At 32.6% G+C, this 21,598-nt stretch overlaps 2 protein-coding genes across 3 annotated transcripts; one reads left to right on the top strand and one right to left on the bottom strand.

Annotated features, from left to right (window-relative positions):
- The first annotated feature begins 1,351 nt into the window (after positions 1–1,351).
- Positions 1,352–19,697, top strand: LOC130441964 (paramyosin, long form). 2 transcript variants are annotated; one of them, XM_056775896.1, is made up of 11 exons: positions 1,352–1,659; positions 2,545–2,601; positions 4,406–4,492; positions 5,080–5,246; positions 8,390–9,261; positions 9,316–9,443; positions 10,521–10,633; positions 16,680–17,004; positions 17,385–17,579; positions 18,850–19,227; positions 19,288–19,697. In XM_056775896.1, the coding sequence occupies exons 1-11, from the start codon at positions 1,537–1,539 to the stop codon at positions 19,483–19,485; spliced, it is 2,643 nt and encodes an 880-aa protein (XP_056631874.1). In that variant the 5' UTR covers positions 1,352–1,536; the 3' UTR covers positions 19,486–19,697. The 2 variants fall into 2 exon arrangements, with proteins under 2 accessions (XP_056631874.1, XP_056631875.1); XM_056775897.1 differs by lacking the exons at positions 1,352–1,659; positions 2,545–2,601; positions 4,406–4,492; ... (2 more) ...; positions 9,316–9,443; positions 10,521–10,633 and adding an exon at positions 11,467–12,230.
- Positions 19,698–20,325: 628 nt separating this feature from the next.
- On the bottom strand, positions 20,326–21,414 carry LOC130441963 (protein SREK1IP1-like). Its single transcript, XM_056775895.1, has one exon. The coding sequence runs from the start codon at positions 21,293–21,295 to the stop codon at positions 20,861–20,863; it is 435 nt and encodes a 144-aa protein (XP_056631873.1). The 5' UTR covers positions 21,296–21,414; the 3' UTR covers positions 20,326–20,860.
- Positions 21,415–21,598: the final 184 nt, after the last annotated feature.

Below are 21,598 nucleotides of genomic sequence, written 5' to 3'. Positions count from 1 at the left end.
AAAAGGATGCCCCCCACTACAGGTAACTTGAGCTAAGCACCTCTCAGCGTAGCTGTCATAAAACAAATTCAGCGGTGTTGTCGCGTCTATTTATTTATCAGCGTATCCGCGATGTGAATTTTACAATTGGTTTTCGAATATTTTCGTGGTTTTTAATTTTGTTTTTGTCGGAATGTATCAAAATAGGCAACATCGTTAAAAATTTATATATAACTTTTATTCGGATAGCGAGTAATAAAAATTCTCGTATAGAAACAATAGAAATTTAAACCAGAATATGAATTTTATTATAATTAATAGTCTGTAACGTTTCTTAATATAGTCGCTTGACTAACTAACCGAAAATCGATTTTATTCATCAATTTAATCTCCTTTAAGAGCGATACAATCATTCCGATGCTTCTCTGTTTGTCTTTTGCTTCAAAATAGTCTCCAGTTTCATTAATTTAATCGTCATTTGAGCGGAATTTATCGACAGTAGTCACTGAGGGTCAGATATGGACTATACGGTGGATCAGGAAGCAATTTGTCCAATTCAACTATCGTTCCAATCGATTTGTGAATCGGTGCATTAGTCTTGGCGAAACAGTCGTTTTTCCTTGATTTTTGTATTCAAATGATCCAACAACTGGATCTGGATGATTTATACTGTGGATGATAAAGCAATTCGAAATGTAATTGTTGTTTTTTTCTGAATATTCCATGCGCATCTTAAAACACTGAAGTCGTAACCTTCCCAGTTGACTGTTGTGCATTTGGACGCTTCGTACCTGGTTCACCAACTGCAGTCCATTCTGATGATGATGGTTTTGATTCCGGAGTGAAGTGTTTGATCCATGTTTCATTTACTACTCCATAAAAGTCATATGAAATCCCTCTAATTGCTTTTCCACGTAAAAAATAATGTTTAGTAAACAATCAAAACAGTTTTTTTCATGTGATTAGTACATCAGATTCATGTTATATTTTGACAAAAAAAACTGACAATTATGGAGGGTAGACAGTATGAAAACAATCTGTGAGTACGTCGAAATACGTTAAATAAGGGTGGTATTCATTAGAATTAGGGTAGATTTCTTTTAGGTTATTTTTTCATACAACGTAAGTCGTTGAAATTTCATAAGATGATTTAATGTATCTAAAATACTTATTTATATTTAAAATCTTCTTGTGAACTTCTAGAGTACGTTGTGTATGAAATTTTTTCGTAAATTCCACCGGTTGAGTCTAACATAGTAGTTTGATTACCAAAATGCACGTGAAATGCATAAAAAAATCGTCGAAAATAACCCAGAAAAAACATGAGTCACCGCCGGTGCGCAAAGTCGTTCGCGTATCTATTCCAAAACGCATGTGCCGTTCGAGACGCCTGACTTTATTCCGACGACGGCCGTCCCGACGCTCAAATACGAACGACTCAGCCACCACTTTCAGGCGGCGAAGGCACGCGGGTTTCACCTCTGAAATTTTCGACGGTCAGTGCATACTCGACTCGATCAAATACCAAATAGTTGAAAAGAATTTAATATTGATAAAATGGCTTCTTCCTCAGTGGCGAGGACCTCCAAATACTCGTATCGTTCCTCAGGAACTGCAGGTGGTGCCGCCGATGTCAGCATCGAATACAGCGCGGACTTGACTGCTCTTTCTAGGCTTGAGGTAAAAATAAAAATCGTCATCGGGATCATGTTGCAACGTTGTGATAATTTTTTTAGCCAATTTGTGATATTTGTGAAGTGGATTTTTTGTAAAAAAAGTGATTTTTTGGATTAGCCTTTTGATCGGTAATTTTTGTGAGTGGTCAAAAATTAGAATTTCTATACAAAAATTTTGTAAAAAGTTTTTATAGTGCAAAGTTTGTTTTTATAAAATTTGTATTACGTACGATTTTTTTGATATTTAAAATTTGATAATGAGGAATTTTTCCAGAAAATTCCTATATTTTAAGCACCTATTTTTAACTAACTTTTTACCACGTTGCCATATCTCAATGAACGAATTTCCTAGTACAATTTTATAAACTTGAGAATGTTCAATGTTCAAATAACGTTAAAATAAATGAAAAATTTTCTTCAACAATTGTTTTTAGATTCAAATTTGCATAAATCACTTTTGTATTAATACCATATTTTTACTAGATCTTTTTTTTCCAAAAATACACGATTTCAATCTAGTTTTCATATAAATCTTAATTTAAAAAAGATTTGCGCTAAAAAAAATCAATTCTAAGTAACCTCTAATTACATATTTTCATTATGATAATTCGAAAATTGCGAATTAACTAAAATTATTATTTCAAATAATACAATTTGGCAAATTTTCAAGTCGAAATTTCGACGTGAGTTATAAATATAATTATTTGGCTTGTATTACATAAAAAACATCGAAATTCGTTTTTTGAAACATTAGATTTAAATTGTAAAAACGAATTTAATCGATTCGTCCGCCAAAAGTCGGGAAAAATTTAAAATTATGGTGAACGCGCGGTAAACCTCCACCAAAATTATAAATGGGATACCTTAATGATAATTTTTTGTTTCACAGGATAAAATCCGTCTCCTTCAGGATGACCTCGAAATTGAAAGAGAACTTAGAGCTAGAGTAAGTAAATATTCAATAGTATTAATTTTAAATGTTCATGCACAAACCATATTTCGTTTATTATTGAAAATCTAAATGAAAAATTCGTTACTTGATGTGTTGTTGTGTATAAATAGTAAAAAATATATCAAACCAAGTTGAAACTACAATTTTTTTATATATTTCAAACCCAAGATGTTATTAAAAATAGTTTTCGGTATTATTTTCTTATCATTTTCACTAAAATCGATGTTTTGTACTGTTCAATTTGATTTATTTCATATAATTTTCAGAAAAATTTTATTTTTAGTCCACCAATTCACAGATAGATTACTCACCTTCTTATTTTAGAATTGTGACTCAATTAGGTTACTTTTATTTTTAATTTATGAAACGATTCATTTATATTACAAGGTTGAGAAAAATAACGTGCAAAAAGTAATAAAAATTTTTGAAATATTATCATTATTTTCATAAAAAATGTATTTTAGAAAAGTGAATCGCGGTTAATTAGTTATTTGTTTTGTTGTGATAGAATATTCAAACTCGTGACACGATTTTGAATCGGAAAAATAATTTTTCATTGAATTTTTGCTTATGTCTCGAAACAATTCAGTTCGAGATAAGAAAAGGCAACTTTAAAATCCATCAGGTCCATCAAATTGTGTCATAAAAGTCACCAGAATAAAACATAATATTTATTGATGTGTCACAAGCATTCGGAAAAGTTTAAGACAAAGAATTGGAACATGAAATGAAGATGTACATTAAGTTTTTTGATATCTCTATATTTCAGGATTAAAGCGTAGCTCGAGAAAATTAATTTAGAAGTGCTACAGGGATGTGTTTAATGACCTTTTGTACATTAATTACATGCCTAAATTAGAAAATGATAATCTAATTAACTTTGCTATACTTCCAGCAGGAAATAGACATGAAGAAGCTGTAGATTTAGGTATCAATCAATGAAATAGGCAAATGGACAAATAAGTGAAAAATTAAAATAAATGGATCCAAATTTATACTTGTAAACTCACCAACAAAATACTAAGTTTGATTCAAATATTGATAAGTGTTTACGTTTTTAAACTTCTTAATTTTAGGTCTCTTCTGATTTAAAATTAGTTTTTGTTTATAGTTTTTAAAAGACAGTCGATTACTTTCAGTTTTCACCAAAATATGATTTGAAATTATTAAAAACAACTAATTTTAAACCAGCAGAGACGTAAAATTCACGATTTAGAAACATAAACATATAAAAAAGATGTAAGAAATAAAAAATTGAAGATATTTATGAAAAAATGTATGTAATTACTCAATCTATTAGTATTATATTGAAATATGGGATTGTGCTAGCCCAAACAGTGTCCAAATCATTGAAATATTCCAGAATAAGGTACTAGAAAACATCGTGGATGTACCTTGGTCCATTAGAACCAGTAGTTTCTACAAGAATCTAGATACCGATAGCGTTAACCAAACCAAAATCTCACTCTACCTTCCTTATTTATCTTTGAATCCGTTTGCCTAATTTGCCTAAGCAGGTTCTCCAATTTCAGAAAGATCGTTGCAAGGTTATCCATTTAGGAAATTAGGCTCAATATTTTACAATGCAAAAAATGCACAATCACTTGCCAATTGAAATCAAATTCGCAATAATTTGAAGGCATATTTACGTTATTTTCTTTCTTAGTTGGTTACCCAGATCAGATTGTAATCCAAGGATAATCAACTGAATAGTATAGCAGAATAAGATACAAGAATTTGCTAACATTGACCTTTCGTTCTTTATTTATAGTGCTTAAAATCTTTTATTTTTTCTCAGATCGAAAGAGAAAAGGCCGATCTCAGCGTACAGGTAATCCAGTTAACTGAACGTTTAGAGGAAGCTGAAGGTGGTGCGGAAAGTCAGGTAAGCTAGTTTACCTTGGTATTTACAAAACGATTATTTTTTCCTGGAGGTTATACATATAATTCGAAATTTGTACTTTTTTCTCATTTTTTTTTTAGTTCTTTATGCCAATTGTTTGTAATTTTATTTTGTTTTTTATAAAAACCCAGCTTTCTCTACCATTTGCGTTCGAGTCTTATAAATTTTGAGTTTTTGGACACGCGATTGTTGATTATTTACTGCATTAAATAGATTGAGGAAACTTCCAACGCACTGATTTATCCCTGAATTAGTTTTTATTTTACTCTGGACAGGCATTTAAGAGCTGAAGAAACAAACAAAAAGCAATTTCGTCTTAGTTTTGAATTTTATTACATGCTAATAAGATTTAATTTATTGTTTTGCAAACGCTCCAAGTATCTGAACTTATCGTTTGTTTGATGATGGAAAACTTTCATTTCTGTGTTTATACTAAAAAATGTATATGTAGTAGTTATGTGTGTATCATAAAACCATTATTTTCTATCCTTTTATCATTATTTATGTAATTATTTATATATTTTTGATACAAACCTGACTATTATAATTTTAATTTTCAATTTACGTAGTTTGAAATCAACAAAAAACGCGACACAGAATTATTGAAGCTTCGTAAGCTTTTGGAAGACGTACACTTGGAATCCGAGGAAACGGCCGCCATTTTGAAGAAGAAACATCAAGAAATCGTCGTCGATTTCCAAGAACAAATTGATTCTTACGCTAAAGCTAAAACTAGGTGAGCCAAAATACAAAATATATTAATTAAACATTTTTAAAACTCCTTTAATTTTAACTCTATTAGACGTACTCTGAATCTAAGAATTAATAACAATTTGAGATAAAATTAATGGTTGATGATGATCGTTGGATTTGAGCGTGGATCTGGTACACTCCTTTCTGTTCTTAAACCAATCATATATAACCTTCTTCAAACAGTTTTGTTTAAAATAATCGAGACAGGAAGTCTGCAGCTCGCAATTTTCGAAAACTTCTTCAGGTGTACCATACCATTGACTTTTATATCGTACGTTGCTTAAATAAAACGTCTTTTAGACGTCTTTCAAAGCACCTAGATTGAATTTTTTTCAGCATTTTCTTGTACCAATCGGCACAAGCTTCTTTTTGAGATTTTGTCAAATTTTTCGACCGAACATTTTTGAAAACCAAATGATCATGCAATATTGAATGTAGACTATTGAAACTAATGCTAAAGTTTATCTCAATCTCTCTAATATATTAGTTTACGGTCAGCATCGATGTTTATGGGCACAGCAATTGATTTTGGACGACTTTAAGAAAATGTAGCTTCATTATAAAATTCGAAGCGACTTGATCGACATTGCCATTTGTTTAATCCACGTCGAAAGTCATAGAAAATCATTAAACGAAAAGTATTTGTATGACAAGATGTTCTGAGTACGTTCACCGATAAAAATGTCAAATTTAATCATGACAATGTCAGATTTGACATGTTTACATTGCCATATCTCAAAAATTAAGTAGTATGTGTTTCTTTTAAACAGTGGGACATTCCGTAAATATTTTGTAGTTCAAGAATTGATTAAATTTTGAATATTTATCATTAAAAATATTATCAATTATTTGAACACCTTCGTTATAATTTTTTTACAAATTTATTGTATAAAAATGGGGCGTCGTTTCAACAATCTAAATCTTTGAATCAAACTTTGAAATTAGGTAGTATGTAGATTCAGATTTCTCTCGAATATAAATACGACTAGAAACTAATCAAATTCGATGATACAAAATATTTTTTTTAAGATTAGATAATAGTTTGAGTTGGAACCGTTTTAAACGACAAGCTCGGCGCCGATAAAAATAACCTCACACGTATCCTAGCCTTATTTGTCTCGCTCAAATACAACGTTCTGTATATGCCATGGACGAGGACGTTTTCCGCAACAATTTTTTTCAAAAGCGTTATCGAATTTTCCGTAATTTTTATCATTTAATACTGACCGAAATCTTTAAATGAAAAGTATAACATCCTATTATATGATTATGAATCGTTAATAGTTAATTAATTATATTTTTACGATTAATTTCCAATTAGTTTGGAAAAAAATATCATTGGGAAGTGAAAAAGTTGAAAAAAAATTTAATACAGTGATCAAAATTATTTACAAGTTAATTTTCTTTTGTTATTTCAAGGGAAACCCTTTGGAATGAAAATTAAACAAATTCTTCGTATTTATATCAATTTTTTTTTATTTGTGATATTTTCTACATGACTTTTCAATGAATTTATTATTTCTTAGTGCAATTAATGAAAAAACTTTTGAATAACTCACTTTGTTTTGGTCAATTTCACATTTACGAAAAAAAATCAAAAAGAAAGTTTCGTGTATACTTGTATATGTAAAGAAAAATAACAATAGACGAAAATTGAGTATTGGAAAACTCATGATGTCAAACTATTTGAAACAACCCCTATTCTTATTTCATCTTTTCCTCGTTGGAAAAAGCAGCAACCAAAATTTAAAACATCCCTAATTATGAATAAACCGAAACGACTATTTCTAAATTTGATCAATACCACTCATTACAATAAAATTATGTATACTGATGCATCAAATAATCAAACGACATCGTTTACCATCTTTCGCTAGCATCTACGAGTTATATCAGATCCTCAAATTTTTAATTATCTATCTTCATATAATCAATTGTACGCACAGATTTGCTCGAATCAATAAACTCCATTAGACAAATATATTCATGACTCTATTGACCATTTTGTTCTGGTACTACCATCACTTTAATTTGGATACCATCTCACACAAGAATACATGGGTGCGAACTTGCAGAAATCGTTGTAGCCACTAGGAAGTTCGCTCCAAGAAAGTCTTGGTTATAATTTTCTTCTTCATCGTCATCATCGTTTTCTCTAATAGTCGTGATAATCAAGTTGTTAGAATATTTGTATGGGATGATTTTGATTCTAATTAGTTCAAAGGCTCTTCATATGTTAAAATATCTTCAGTTTTTTCAGTGTGGTGATGCAATTCTAAGCTTATACAGCTATTTTGATTTACATCAAATTCTTCACGGTTTTGCCCTGATTAATTATGATTGTTTATAGTACAGTTTTAAGCTTTCAAAATCCCCTTCGGTTGGAATGAGTTTCGACGACGATATGAAAGATATATTATGAAAAACCAGAGTTTCTTTTTTCGATTCAAACCCACCTGTGTAAAATTTTCTATAATCCAACTGCAAATTAGCGATGGAAACAGTTAAATTGCCAACGCGAAAAAGCGTCCAGTTTTCGATCTAAAAATAAACGTTTATAATTTGTACGTATATACCTACGGCAAGAATTTGGAGCAAATTCATACTCGTACATATTTTCGTAGGTTAAAAATAAATTTCAAATGTTTATGAGAGAAATATTCAAGAAAATAAACCATTAAACGGAATAGCTATTTATAATTTTGTATCATTCAACAACTATGGTAAGCTGTAATAATCAATTTCAACATTAGTTTTAATTATTCGAAAATTTATTGTCCAAGTACGTAAAGACAATCAATTTCGAACAAATTATAGTCATAAATGTCAAGCAGATCGCAAGAAACTAAAAGAAAAAAAACTGAAAAGATGTTTGGAATGTAAAAATCTCGTTCAAGTTGATGAAACTAATAGAAATGAAGGGATGAAAAAAGAAGATGAACTAACAGCAAAATTAGTCTTACCACTTACCATTACACCCTTAATTTGAGCCCAGTCATTTCATCTACTACTATTTCTTTACTTTCGTTTTGCTTTCGTTTTGCTTTCGATATTTTCAAATTGTATCTCAATGCCGAATTATATCATTTTTTTTGGGGGTTGATAATGAAAATATAACTCTTCCAGGGCCGAAAAAGAAAAAAGCAAATTCCAAACTGAAATCTATCAACTTCTAGCTCAAGTTGAAAGCGTCACCAAAGAACGCCTAATTGCTATCAAGCAAGTTGAAAAATTAGAAGTAACCGTCAACGAATTAAACATCAGAATCGAAGAATTGAATCGTACCATCGTTGATATAACTTCCCACAAAACTCGCCTTTCCCAAGAAAACATCGAATTAACCAAAGAAGTCCAAGATCTTAAAGTTAATATAGAAAACGCTCTCTATCTCAAGTCGCAGCTCGCCGGTCAATTAGAGGATGCCCGCCGCCGAGCTGAGGATGACGAGAGAAGACGTTCCCTTCTGGAAGCCAATCTCCACCAGGTCGAAATCGAGCTCGAATCAGTCCGCGTACAACTTGAAGAAGAAAGCGAAGCCCGTCTCGATCTAGAACGTCAATTAGTTAAATCCCAAGGTGAAGTTCAAGTTTACAAATCGAAATATGAGACCGAAGTCGCCGCTCGCGCCGAAGAAGTCGAAGAACTCCGTCGTAAATTCAACGCCAGAATCCAAGAACAAGAAGAACACATCGAATCTCTGTTGGTTAAAGTTAACAATCTCGAAAAACAAAAATCTCGTCTACAATCCGAAGTCGAGGTTCTCATTATCGATTTGGAGAAAGCTAATAACACGGCTAGAGAACTCCAGAAACGCGTCGAACAACTTGAGAGAATCAACATCGATTTAAAAACGCGTCTCGATGAAACCGTTCAATTGTACGAACAGAGTCAACGCGATCTTCGTAACAAGGTCACCGAACTTCAACGCGTCGTACACGAATTGGACAAGACTCGCGAACAAAAGGACCAGCTCGCTAGAGAAAACAAAAAATTATGCGGTCAGTACTAAATATTTATTAATTATATAATCACTAAACTTTTTTTTATTCAAGATGACCTTTCTGATTCCAAAAATACCATCAGCGAGCTTACTCGTCGTCTACATGAACTCGACTTGGAGGTTCGTCGTTTAGAAAACGAACGCGATGAGCTGACTGCAGCTTACAAAGAAGCTGAAGCTGTAAGTATTAATCTAACTTATATTTTCGATAGTACAACTAAATTGATAATATTTCTTGTGCAAGGTGTCACAAAAGAAAGTTAACATTCTAGGGAAAGGAATAGGTTTATTAAAAAAAAAAAAATTTATATATCGGAATATATTGCTTGGGAATTTATTTCTCATAAATAACATCGCGATCATCGGTTGGTTGCTAGTCGTAGGTTTAAGCTTTAGATTTGATATAACAGGAAAAAGTCCATAGGTATTAAATTGGGATTACATGGAGTCTATGTCAATCCACCACGCAGCACTAACTAGTGACTAAATTCCCAAAATCCGGAGTATCGATTGACATATCTCCTGCGTCCCTCTGAATGGCTACGTTCACGCAAATACAAAGATGAACTTTTTTTTGAGACACCCTATATTGAAACATTTTTTTTTAATAACTGTGTTTTATTTGTTAATATATTTTTGAGAAGCATCATTATAAAGATTTAAAATCTACAATAATTTCAAGAAATCGTGAAATTTTTGAAAGTATGATCCTTTTTTATTTTATAGGGGTGTTAATTTTTTTATTTAACTTTCTACTTTTAAAAAGTTACCATTTTTCCAGCGTGTTTTACATTATTGTTCATGGTTTTTCTTTTTTTTTTTCGTTTTCGTGACATTATACTTTCCAAAAACTGGTTCTGTGTTATCCATGTGCTTTATCTCACATTCCTTCTTGTGTTCTAAACATCTCTGGTATATCATATGTCTACTTTTTGTTTCTTTATACACGCATTTCAATAATTCGCCGTTAACATCTTTTATTTCCATGTCATTCCATATTTTAGTTCGTGAGATTTTATCAAAAGTATACTAATTTAAATCTTGTCATATTTCTAAACATTATTTCTTTTATAATGAACGCTTTTGCTTCTCCTAAATCCAACTCACGTCTCTTTCAAATCTCTTTCCGATTGTTTATTTTTTTCCTCTATAATTGTTGTCTCCCCCTTTATATGCCTCCCAAATATCTAAACCATTTTTTAATATTTAGGAATATTTTCTTGTGTCCATAGTAGAAAGTAACTTGTTAATTTTCAGGGACGTAAAGCTGAAGAACAACGTGCTCAACGTCTATCTGCTGAGCTCGCTCAATTCCGTCATGAAGCCGAAAAACGTCTACAGGAAAAAGATGAAGAAATTGAAGCTATTCGGTAAGTTAATCTCATTAATTGTGTAATGAATCTCGAAAACTTTCTTAGTTTGTTTATATAGCATCTAAAATAACTTTTTGGCAGTGTTAAGAAAGAGTAAAGGTTGGGAAAAGGAAAAAAATAATTCAAATTTTCAAAATAAATAACGTTAAATGTTATACAGATGGTTTTAAAACCACCGAAGGAGCTGGCGATGGAATATTTGGAGCAGGAATAATAAAATGCTTGTATTAGAAAGAAATTCGAAGGATGGCAAACACCATGTCCAACAGCGCAGAGTTTTTCTATTCATTTTTCTTTGATTTTTTTCTCGTTATATGATATTTATTTAGAAGATGTGTTGAAACCATCTAACTCGTATTTATAATACCAGTATAATTGATAGTTGATTGTAAGCAGCTGTTCTTGATAATTTCACCTTATAATTTCCACTGCCTGTACAACCTGTATAACAAAAAACCTTTTTGAAGAAATAGTCGCTATAAATAACAAAAAAATCTACTTGACATTAATTTTGAATTAATTGAGAGCAACTACTAATAGAAATGGTTTTTTATTAATGATTTTATATATTTCATCAAGTATATAAAATGTGTTACACGTTACATAGAAAAAGTTTACGTATCGTTGGTTTAGAAGCCACTACTAATTGATATATAAATAGTAATCTAATAATTCTGCATTTAAATGATCACTGAATCGGAATGCATTTGATTTATTTACATTCTAAATATATACAACCGTGAACTGCCAATATTCGATTAGTTGGCATAACTAATAGATAATCAAAATATATAAAAACACAGAGGCATCAATAAAAATATTCAGTTGTTAATTAAGCATCAAAAATGGCGGTATCGAGTAGCAAATGGCGTCCTAAGACTTCCGCTTACGATTACAACTATGGCGTCGGCATCAATTTCTATCAACCAATGGTGGATTTTATAGAAGATAAAAGTAGGGGAAGGAAAGTGATTATGCCCCACCTTCCGTGGACCGACGAACTGGGCTTGGAACAATTCGATCCCCTGAAAATAAAATCATATTCGCAAGAAGATCTATCGAGAATTTCTCGACAAACGGAAGCTAGTGCCAAGACGAAATTGAGAGATTTCAAATCGAGTGCTAGTTCTAGTTTTGTGTTACAAAAGTCAGTGTCTGCGGCTACTATCACGCAAAAAGTAAAAACCGACACCAGAAAAAAGAAAACTATGTTGAGAGATATTAGAAGAATCAAAGATAGAATGTACGAAGATTTGGAAATGTTCAATCCCGATAAAGACAGGGATTTGGAGAGAGAATTAAAAGCCTCCCAGAAGTTTTTGAGAGGTAGATCTGCTAAACAAATAGAACAACAGCTGTTATCTCAAAGTAATAAAGCTATTGCTGAAGCGCTCGATGAAGACATTCAAAAATCTAGTCATGTATCGTCTAGCGGGAAATTCGTTAAGAAATTAACGATGAGAAGTCACGTTAAATTCATGGATGAAAGGATTCAATCCCAATTGGAGGAAAGTTTTAAGGAACCCCTCGAAAATCTAAGCGTCGAGCTGAAGGACTTCGATAGACGATCTGCGCATTTTTATCAGGATAAAAGGTGAAGAATGTGGTGTTTGTTTTTATAGTTAATTGAAAATAAATGTAAGTAGATGTTCGTTTTGCGTAAACGAATTTTATCAAGTTTATTTTTTTCTTACTTTAAATATTTTACAGTTTTTTAAACGGTCGAAAAGTACATACTTGGAACTAATTTACATCGAATGCGTTTTTAGTACGAAATAACCTCAAACTTCACTTCTTTTTTAGAAAATTTATTTCCATTTTCCGAATATATTATGCATTTCTATGAATAGGTAACAATTAAATTCTAAATTTCTAGAAATATAAACTTCTAACCCCTATTTTACACTTATAAGGGTTGATTTAGTACTTATAAAGATGGTGGAGAAGATTTTCAATAAGTCTTCAATGCTGGGCTTACTCTATATGTCTGAAAGTATCAATCTTGAAGGCCGCTTCATAAATTTGACGTTTGCCGTTGCCGTTTGACGTTTGTAGAAAATTCTACATCCTATGTATAAACTTGACGTTACTTCCGTTAACCTAAAAATTTTGTTACTCTTTTTGACGTGTGTACTGCTTTTTTGTTTTTTGTTTGTAATCCGGTAGATAATTATGGGCAATAAGGTTCGAAATAAAACTAATGAAAAGTGGTTAAGAATCTTGCGGTAATTTCAATTACCACATAAAAATGAAGTCATGAGGTAAACAACAATCTTTCAAATTAACCAGGATGACTATTGACGGCTCTTTTCAATTTCTACGAAAGTTGCTACGAGGGGAAAAAATAAAACTCGGTGAAAGGGAAACTATAAGTCTTTCAGACAAAACTTCAACCACTTTTCACCCTTTATATATACAATGTGGAATTTCCAGTAATCTCCATGAAACATTGACCAAAACGTTTCTCACTTTATCTATCGCGAGAAGGGGGATTTTCCCTCACCCCCATTCTGTTCTTTTTCCTTTTAAGAGGTGGAATTATCAAAAACACGGCGTCCCTTATCTGGATTTTGCCCACTATTTTAAGCTTTGTAGAACCGTTTTCAGGAAAATCTCTGTCTACATCTTTTTATGGCTTCTGCTTGATTAGCAGCCCTGTCCATAGCCATTCATATCCAATACCTCACCCCCATTTTGTTCTTTCTCCCTTCAGGGGGAGGAATTATCAAAAACACTTCGTTCCTTATTTGTTTTGTAGAGCCGTTTTCAGAAAAATCTCTATCTGCGTCTTCTTATAGCTTCAGCTTGATTAGCAGCACTGTCTACAGCCATTCTTATCCAATTCCTCACCCCATTTTGTTCTTTCTCCCTTCAGGGGGAGGAATTATCAAAAACACTTCGTTCCTTATTTGTTTTGTAGAGCCGTTTTCAGAAAAAGCTCTATCTGCGTCTTTTTATAGCTTCAACTTGTTTAGCAGCACTGTCTACAGCCATTCTTATCCAATTCCTCACCCCATTTTGTTCTTTTTCCCTTCAGGGGGAGGAATTATCAAGAACACGTCGTTCCTTATCTGTTTTGTAGAGCCGTTTTCAGAAAAATCTCTATCTGCGTCTTCTTATAGCTTCAGCTTGATTAGCAGCCCTGTCCACAGCCATTCATATCCAATTCCTCACCCCATTTTGTTCTTTCTCCCTTCAGGGGGAGGATTTATCAAAAACACTTCGTTCCTTATTTGTTTTGTAGAGCCGTTTTCAGAAAAAGCTCTATCTGCGTCTTTTTATAGCTTCAACTTGTTTAGCAGCACTGTCTACAGCCATTCTTATCCAATTCCTCACCCCATTTTGTTCTTTTTCCCTTCAGGGGGAGGAATTATCAAGAACACGTCGTTCCTTATCTGTTTTGTAGAGCCGTTTTCAGAAAAATCTCTATCTGCGTCTTCTTATAGCTTCAGCTTGATTAGCAGCACTGTCTACAGCCATTCTTATCCAATTCCTCACCCCATTTTGTTCTTTCTCCCTTCAGGGGGAGGAATTATCAAAAACACTTCGTTCCTTATTTGTTTTGTAGAGCCGTTTTCAGAAAAAGCTCTATCTGCGTCTTTTTATAGCTTCAACTTGTTTAGCAGCACTGTCTACAGCCATTCTTATCCAATTCCTCACCCCATTTTGTTCTTTCTCCCTTCAGGGGGAGGAATTATCAAAAACACTTCGTTCCTTATTTGTTTTGTAGGGCCGTTTTCAGAAAAATCTCTATCTGCGTCTTCTTATAGCTTCAACTTGTTTAGCAGCACTGTCTACAGCCATTCTTATCCATTTCCTCACCCCATTTTGTTCTTTTTCCCTTCAGGGGGAGGAATTATCAAAAACACTTCGTTCCTTATTTGTTTTGTAGAGCCGTTTTCAGAAAAATCTCTATCTGCGTCTTCTTATAGCTTCAGCTTGATTAGCAGCACTGTCTACAGCCATTCTTATCCAATTCCTCACCCCATTTTGTTCTTTCTCCCTTCAGGGGGAGGAATTATCAAGAACACGTCGTTCCTTATTTGTTTTGTAGAGCCGTTTTCAGAAAAATCTCTATCTGCGTCTTCTTATAGCTTCAGCTTGATTAGCAGCACTGTCTACAGCCATTCGTATCCAATTCCTCACCCCATTTTGTTCTTTCTCCCTTCAGGGGGAGGAATTATCAAAAACACTTCGTTCCTTATTTGTTTTGTAGAGCCGTTTTCAGAAAAATCTCTATCTGCGTCTTCTTATAGCTTCAGCTTGATTAGCAGCACTGTCTACAGCCATTCTTATCCAATTCCTCACCCCATTTTGTTCTTTCTCCCTTCAGGGGGAGGAATTATCAAAAACACTTCGTTCCTTATTTGTTTTGTAGAGCCGTTTTCAGAAAAATCTCTATCTGCGTCTTCTTATAGCTTCAGCTTGATTAGCAGCACTGTCTACAGCCATTCTTATCCAATTCCTCACCCCATTTTGTTCTTTCTCCCTTCAGGGGGAGGAATTATCAAAAACACTTCGTTCCTTATTTGTTTTGTAGAGCCGTTTTCTGAAAAAGCTCTATCTGCGTCTTTTTATAGCTTCAGCTTGATTAGCAGCACTGTTCACAGCCATTCTTATCCAATTCCTCACCCCATTTTCTTTTTTCTCCCTTAAGGGATGAAAGGATCAAAAACACTTCGTTCCTTATTTGTTTTGTAGAGCCGTTTTCAGAAAAATCTCTATCTGCGTCTTCTTATAGCTTCAGCTTGATTAGCAGCACTGTCTACAGCCATTCTTATCCAATTCCTCACCCCATTTTGTTCTTTTTCCCTTCAGGGGGAGGAATTATCAAGAACACTTCGTTCCTTATTTGTTTTGTAGAGCCGTTTTCAGAAAAATCTCTATCTGCGTCTTTTTATAGCTTCAGCTTGATTAGCAGCACTGTCCACAGCCATTCATATCGAATTCCTCACCAAATTTTGTTCTTTCTCCCTCCAGGGGGAGGAATTATCAAAAACACTTCGTTTCCTATTTGTTTTGCAGAGCCGTTTTCAGAAAAAGCTCTATCTGCGTCTTTTTATAGCTTCAGCTTGATTAGCAGCACTGTTCACAGCCATTCTTATCCAATTCCTCACCCCATTTTCTTTTTTCTCCCTTAAGGGATGAAAGGATCAAAAACATTGATTTTAAACTTCCTAAACGAAATTCAAAATAGTAATATTTGCATTTGGTGAACTTTTATACAAATTTCCAATTTTTAAAATTGAATTTTACGGTATTTTCATACATACAGAACTTTATTTGTTTCTCGCCCTTTTTATGTGCAATAACACGACGTTTGATATATGAACTTTGGCCACTCTTTTGAGCTTTATGGGGCGTTTTTCAGGAAAAGCTCAGTCCCCATTTTCATTACACTTTCAGATTGCTAAGCAGTCCCTTCCCATTTATGATTATCGATAATTATTTCCAAGCAATTCCTTGCCTTAATGTTATTTTTGCACCCTTATGACGTGAAATTATTGGAAATGTTGATAAACATGTTTAGCTCAAAATTCAAAATAGGAAAATTTAAATTAACGAAGTTTTATAAAAATTTCAAAACCCTAGTTAGTCTGTCCTCCAAATTGTTTTTATTCGACCTTCTAATATCCCAAATGAGTTCAATTGAAGGTGAGTTATTGGTAATTGAATGGAAAATTTCAAAGGAATATAAACAAAAACTAAATATATATATTTTCAAATTTCTTTTATCTTGTTTAAAAAACGAATATCTAATTCGACTCATTGTATAGAGGACAATGTTATATAAATAAAATTGGCAAGACAATCTCGCACGAGTTGAACTTAACATCGAACAATTATAATTAGACTGCATTGTCTGATTAGTTATGTAAATCTAATATTTTTTTTTTAATTTAAAAATAGTACTTCTTAATGTTAAAATACAACGTAATGTTTTTACTATTCGATTATTTTCTAATTAACACTATTTCACACACTAGAAACGTATTTCGTAAACTCGAAATTTTCGTTAAAAATTATTCGTTTTTGGTTTTAGTAAGGCTACCAGCATCGAAATCGAACAGCTTAATGCCCGCGTCGTCGAAGCCGAGACTAGACTCAAGACCGAAGTAACTCGCATCAAGAAGAAACTTCAAATCCAAATAACGGAATTGGAAATGTCCTTGGACTCCGCCAATAAACTGAACATCGATCTCCAAAAGACCATCAAGAAACAATCTCTACAGCTAACCGAATTACAAGCTCATTACGACGAAATCCAACGTCAATTACAAGTTACTTTGGATCAACTCAGCGTGTCTCAAAGGAGAGTTCAAGCACTCACAGCTGAATCTGAAGAAATCAGGAGCAATTATGAAAGTGTAAGTATATTAAATGACATCACACATATTATAGGGAATGGAAAGATTGAAGAAAAATTAAGAAGTAGAAGAAGAGTATGAAGAAAATATAATAAGGTATATAAAACCACAAAGACTAAATTGGGCAGGATACATCTTAAGAAGGAAATCTACAGAAATGGTGAAGGAAATAACACAATTGAAGAAGATACCAGAATTATAAGAATAGTAGACTGGAAAACCAAATGCGAAAATAATGGAGAAAGGTAATGAACGAATCCAGGACTAACAAAAGAACACAGGAAGTAGGTAATCACCGAAAACGCCAATAATAATCCAAGAGATTAAACAGCATGATAATGATATTGAATGATAGATATTAAGTTTGTTATTTATTTTAGGCTCTTCGTGGTAAGAGACAAGCTGAACAACTTGCTGAAGAAGCTGGAACTCGTGTCAACGAACTCACTACAATCAATGTCAATCTAGCTTCCGCTAAGAGCAAAATCGAACAAGAATTATCGGTCGTTATTTCGGACTACGAAGAAATCAACAAAGAACTTCGTATATCCGACGAACGTTACCAACGCGTGCAGGTAAATTCAATTCTAGTTTATATATTTTTTATATAAATTTGGGTGATTAACTAGATTAGGGCGCGGAAATCATCCCTTCAGATACTTTTTTCGTTTTGATAATCAAATAATTTTAACTATCGATTTTTATGAAACCATCATTGGATTTTATTAAATGATTATTTGAAAATTAATCATCGAAAGGAGTGGAAGGATTTGGGGGAGGGAAGGGGTGTTGAAATTTTGTACTATTTTTATACACTATCTTAATACAATCAAACAAAATAAACGAATAAACGAGGGTTGTTATACCTCTCTGATGAGACGTGATAACGTCGAAACTAGTCAGTGGTTACAGATTATAAACCCTTCCTTGCAATTGCAAGCCATTAACCAGCTGGCAAATAATTCTTTTTAATTATGTATATTTATGTTCCGAAATCGTCTCGAATTTAATTATCTTCTGTTATAAAATGAGTTTTTTTTATAATTTTTGAAAGACAGATAAAAATTTTATTTACTTATTTATTTCATTTCGTTTATTTATTTATTATATATATTTTAGAGATATAAATTTTGATCCGTCTTTCAAAAATTATAAAAAAAACTTATTGTAAAACAGAAGAGACCTAAAATCAAAAACATTTAGAAGCATATATGCATCAAAATAAACGATTCCTACTATTCACCTCTAAAATAATTAATTTAAAATTTCGAAAATTTGTTCTGCCGTTCTTCAAAAGAGAAAAAAACTACTTTCCTGACTAATACCTCGACGAATATTGAATTATATCCCCTCTTAACATCCCCAATGACTCTCAGCTGCAAGGAAGGTTTTGTAACCTCTAGTTTCGATGTTATAACGTTCCATCGGAGTGGTTTAAGAAGCTTTAAATGAAGATGGCGCCAGTTGGCGTTCGCTAGAGAATGTTTAACTACCTGAACCAATTAGCGACACTCTTTGACGTCTTCAGTTTGAGTTCAAGACCAAACAAGGATTGTTAAACCACTCTGATTATACGTAATAACGTCGAAACTAATCAATAGTTACGACCTCTTCTTGCAATTGCGAGCTATTGGTCATATAAATATCGACGAAAAAGGATTATCGATATCACGCTCATCAGAGGAGATGTAATTCAATATTCGTCAACGCATTAGTCAGGAAAGTAGTTGCTTTCTCCTTTGAAAAACGGAATCGTTAATTTTGATATACAGCGTAATTTTCTCTATAAAATACTAAAATTTTAACCTAATTTAGATAATGACCAAAAATTGTTGTTATTTATAGGCCGAATTGAAACACACCGTCGAAATCCTTCACGAAGAACAAGAACGCGTTGTAAAGATCGAAGCTATAAAGAAGAGTCTTGAAATTGAAGTAAAGAATCTGTCTGTAAGATTAGAAGAAGTCGAAGCGAACGCGATCGTAGGAGGAAAACGTATAATTAGCAAACTGGAAGCACGTATTAGAGACATCGAAGCTGAATTAGACGAAGAAAAGAGACGTCACGCCGAAACCATCAAAATCTTACGTAAAAAAGAACGTACTGTTAAGGAGGTTATGATCCAATGCGAAGAAGACCAAAAGAATATTGCCCTCTTACAAGAAAGTTTAGATAAAGCCAATTCGAAAATTACCATATTCAAGAGACAACTTCAGGAAGTCGTAAGTACCAAAAAACTTTCGGTTTAAGAAGAAAAAATGTTGAATAATTTTTTTTTGTAGGAGGGTGTATCTAGTCAAAGTATAACTCGCGTGCGCCGTTTCCAAAGGGAATTGGAAGCAGCTGAAGACCGCGCCGAAACCGCCGAAAGTAGTCTCAACTTAATCCGCGCCAAACACCGCACTTTCGTCACCACCAGCACCGTACCCGGCTCTCAAGTCTATTTGGTACAAGAGCAACGAGCAACTTCCGAAATCTAACCATTCTACACACTATAGCTACTAATAGACTGCCTACAACAGCCTTTCAATATTTTATTTAAATTATTATACACATACATCAGAATTGCTATTTAAATAAAATAATATCAAAACTTCAACTGGAGTAGTAGCCACTGCTAGTTTTACCTCAAAATTTGAAATGAAAAACGTCGCTGTAATGTATGAAAGATACGTTCCACAAAATTCAATATCTAACTCAATTATCAACAATATAATTATAACGAGCAAACTTCACTTCGTTGTCGATTATGATGCAGCGCTATTTACGGATATAATTGGAACTAAACTACGTTACAGCGACGTTTTTTAATACCCAACGCGCCTTTTTGTATTACGGCGATGGCATCGACATATACGTGTCTTCTGGATTGTGACGCGGTGGAAATCGTACCAAAATATATTTTTTTTGTTTCTCTTTTCGTGCACATAAGTAAATAATACGTACTCTCTTTGAAATATATTGAAACGTACATATTTCAATGTAATCACCGATTCATTATGGTGTTTATAAATCGCGTGAAAGTGTCCTATAGAAAAAGAAATTTGTAGGTTTCGCATTGTAAAATTTTAATTATACTTAAATGTGTGCTCCTGTTAGAGGTACTTACAGGGGTTAATTGGATTGTAATTTATAAGTTTTTGAATGTAACGTATAGGAAATAAATTGCTTATAAACAAATCGTTTTTTTAATGTCTTTCCCGAGCACTACACCCTACAGTTCAAGATCTCAAGTGATTGCTTTTTACAAAAAAAAATGGTATTCAAAATTAGAACCACTGGAAAATCTACTTGAAGTTAAATATCTAATAAAAGTAGCATTTATATTCTAAAAATTAATTTTATTCTAAATTTACGATAAAGGAAAGACAACACAGACATTCTGGTAACATTTAATTTTAAAACTAATTTGCCTAGAAGCCACGACGAACTTTATCATTAAAGAAAACAATAACACATATCTTTGATAGCAATTTTTATCCAATCTATCACCCCTATACTGCTCTTTTACCCTTAAAGGGTGAAATTATCAAAAACCCTAATATATATATGTTTATTATAGACCATTGTATATTTTCTAACTTCATTATTCAAAATAGCAAGATGTTAAATTTACGTACTTTTATACAAATTTCCAAATTCACATTATTCTCATTCCGAAAGTTATAACTTATAATAAATGACAATAATTATTAAAATAGTTTATTAAACACATTTAATAGCATATGAAGACAACCGTTGATGGAAATTTGGGGAAAATTACCTATTTTAAAAACCAAACAGATTTTAATTAATTCACTATTATTAAAATTACGTTTATGATAAAAAAATACATCTAAAACAATCACAATTTATCTAATTACTATTAGATTCGGAATCAGTGTCTTTTTCTTTCTTCTTAATCTTTTTATGCTTCTTCTCTTTTTTGTGTTTGTGTCTCTTCTTTTTCTTGTCAACATCGCTGCTACTAGAAACATCTTCCTCCTCGTCGTCACTCGATGTATAATTTTTTCTTTTTTTACTTTTTTTCTTGTGTTTCTTTTTCTTTTTAGTATTTTTTAATTTCTCCTTCAATTCTTTCTCTCTAAGTTCTGTAAGGGGAGTCAAGTAATCCATGTCTGATTCACTACTAGTGCTACTTACATCCAAAACTATTTCCTTATTTGGGTCTACTTTGATAAAATTTCGACACTGATATGTTAAATGACCAGCGTAGCCACATTTTTTACACGCAGCACGAGTACTAGTCTCTTTAGCAGGCGGTAATAATCTAGAACCGTATTCATTCATTACGTATATTAAAATTAACAAATTTCAATTCAAAAATATTCAATAAACTTGGTTAAGTACTACACCTTCTACTTTTGACAGCTGTCACTAATAATAGTCTTCTTTTCTATCCATTTGTTTGATAGTTTTTAATAGAACGTATCGTTATAACAATGAAATTGGAAACTATAATAACGAAAAAGTACATTTATTATTTATAAATTTCATGTATACGGGATGTGTCCAATATGTACTTTGTAACTATATCCATAGACAAACTAAAATAGTGAAAATTTCGTTGTAGTAGTGATTTTTATATTATTG

The sequence above is a fragment of the Diorhabda sublineata genome, chromosome 3 (genome assembly GCF_026230105.1).
Source record: "Diorhabda sublineata isolate icDioSubl1.1 chromosome 3, icDioSubl1.1, whole genome shotgun sequence".
NCBI classification, from domain to species: Eukaryota; Metazoa; Arthropoda; class Insecta; order Coleoptera; family Chrysomelidae; genus Diorhabda; species Diorhabda sublineata.
The sequence above is the reverse complement of the archived record's forward strand: the minus strand, read 5'-3'. Positions and strand labels throughout refer to the sequence as shown.

Excerpts from the sequence above, each read along its gene's own strand:
- LOC130441963 (XM_056775895.1), bottom strand. The coding sequence starts at position 21,295 with ATGAATGAATACGGTTCTAGATTATTACCGCCTGCTAAAGAGACTAGT.
- LOC130441964 (XM_056775896.1), top strand. The coding sequence starts at position 1,537 with ATGGCTTCTTCCTCAGTGGCGAGGACCTCCAAATACTCGTATCGTTCC. Across the intron at positions 4,493-5,079 it reads AAGGTGGTGCGGAAAGTCAG|TTTGAAATCAACAAAAAACG; the intron begins GTAAGCTAGTTT and ends CAATTTACGTAG. Across the intron at positions 17,005-17,384 it reads TCAGGAGCAATTATGAAAGT|GCTCTTCGTGGTAAGAGACA; the intron begins GTAAGTATATTA and ends TATTTATTTTAG.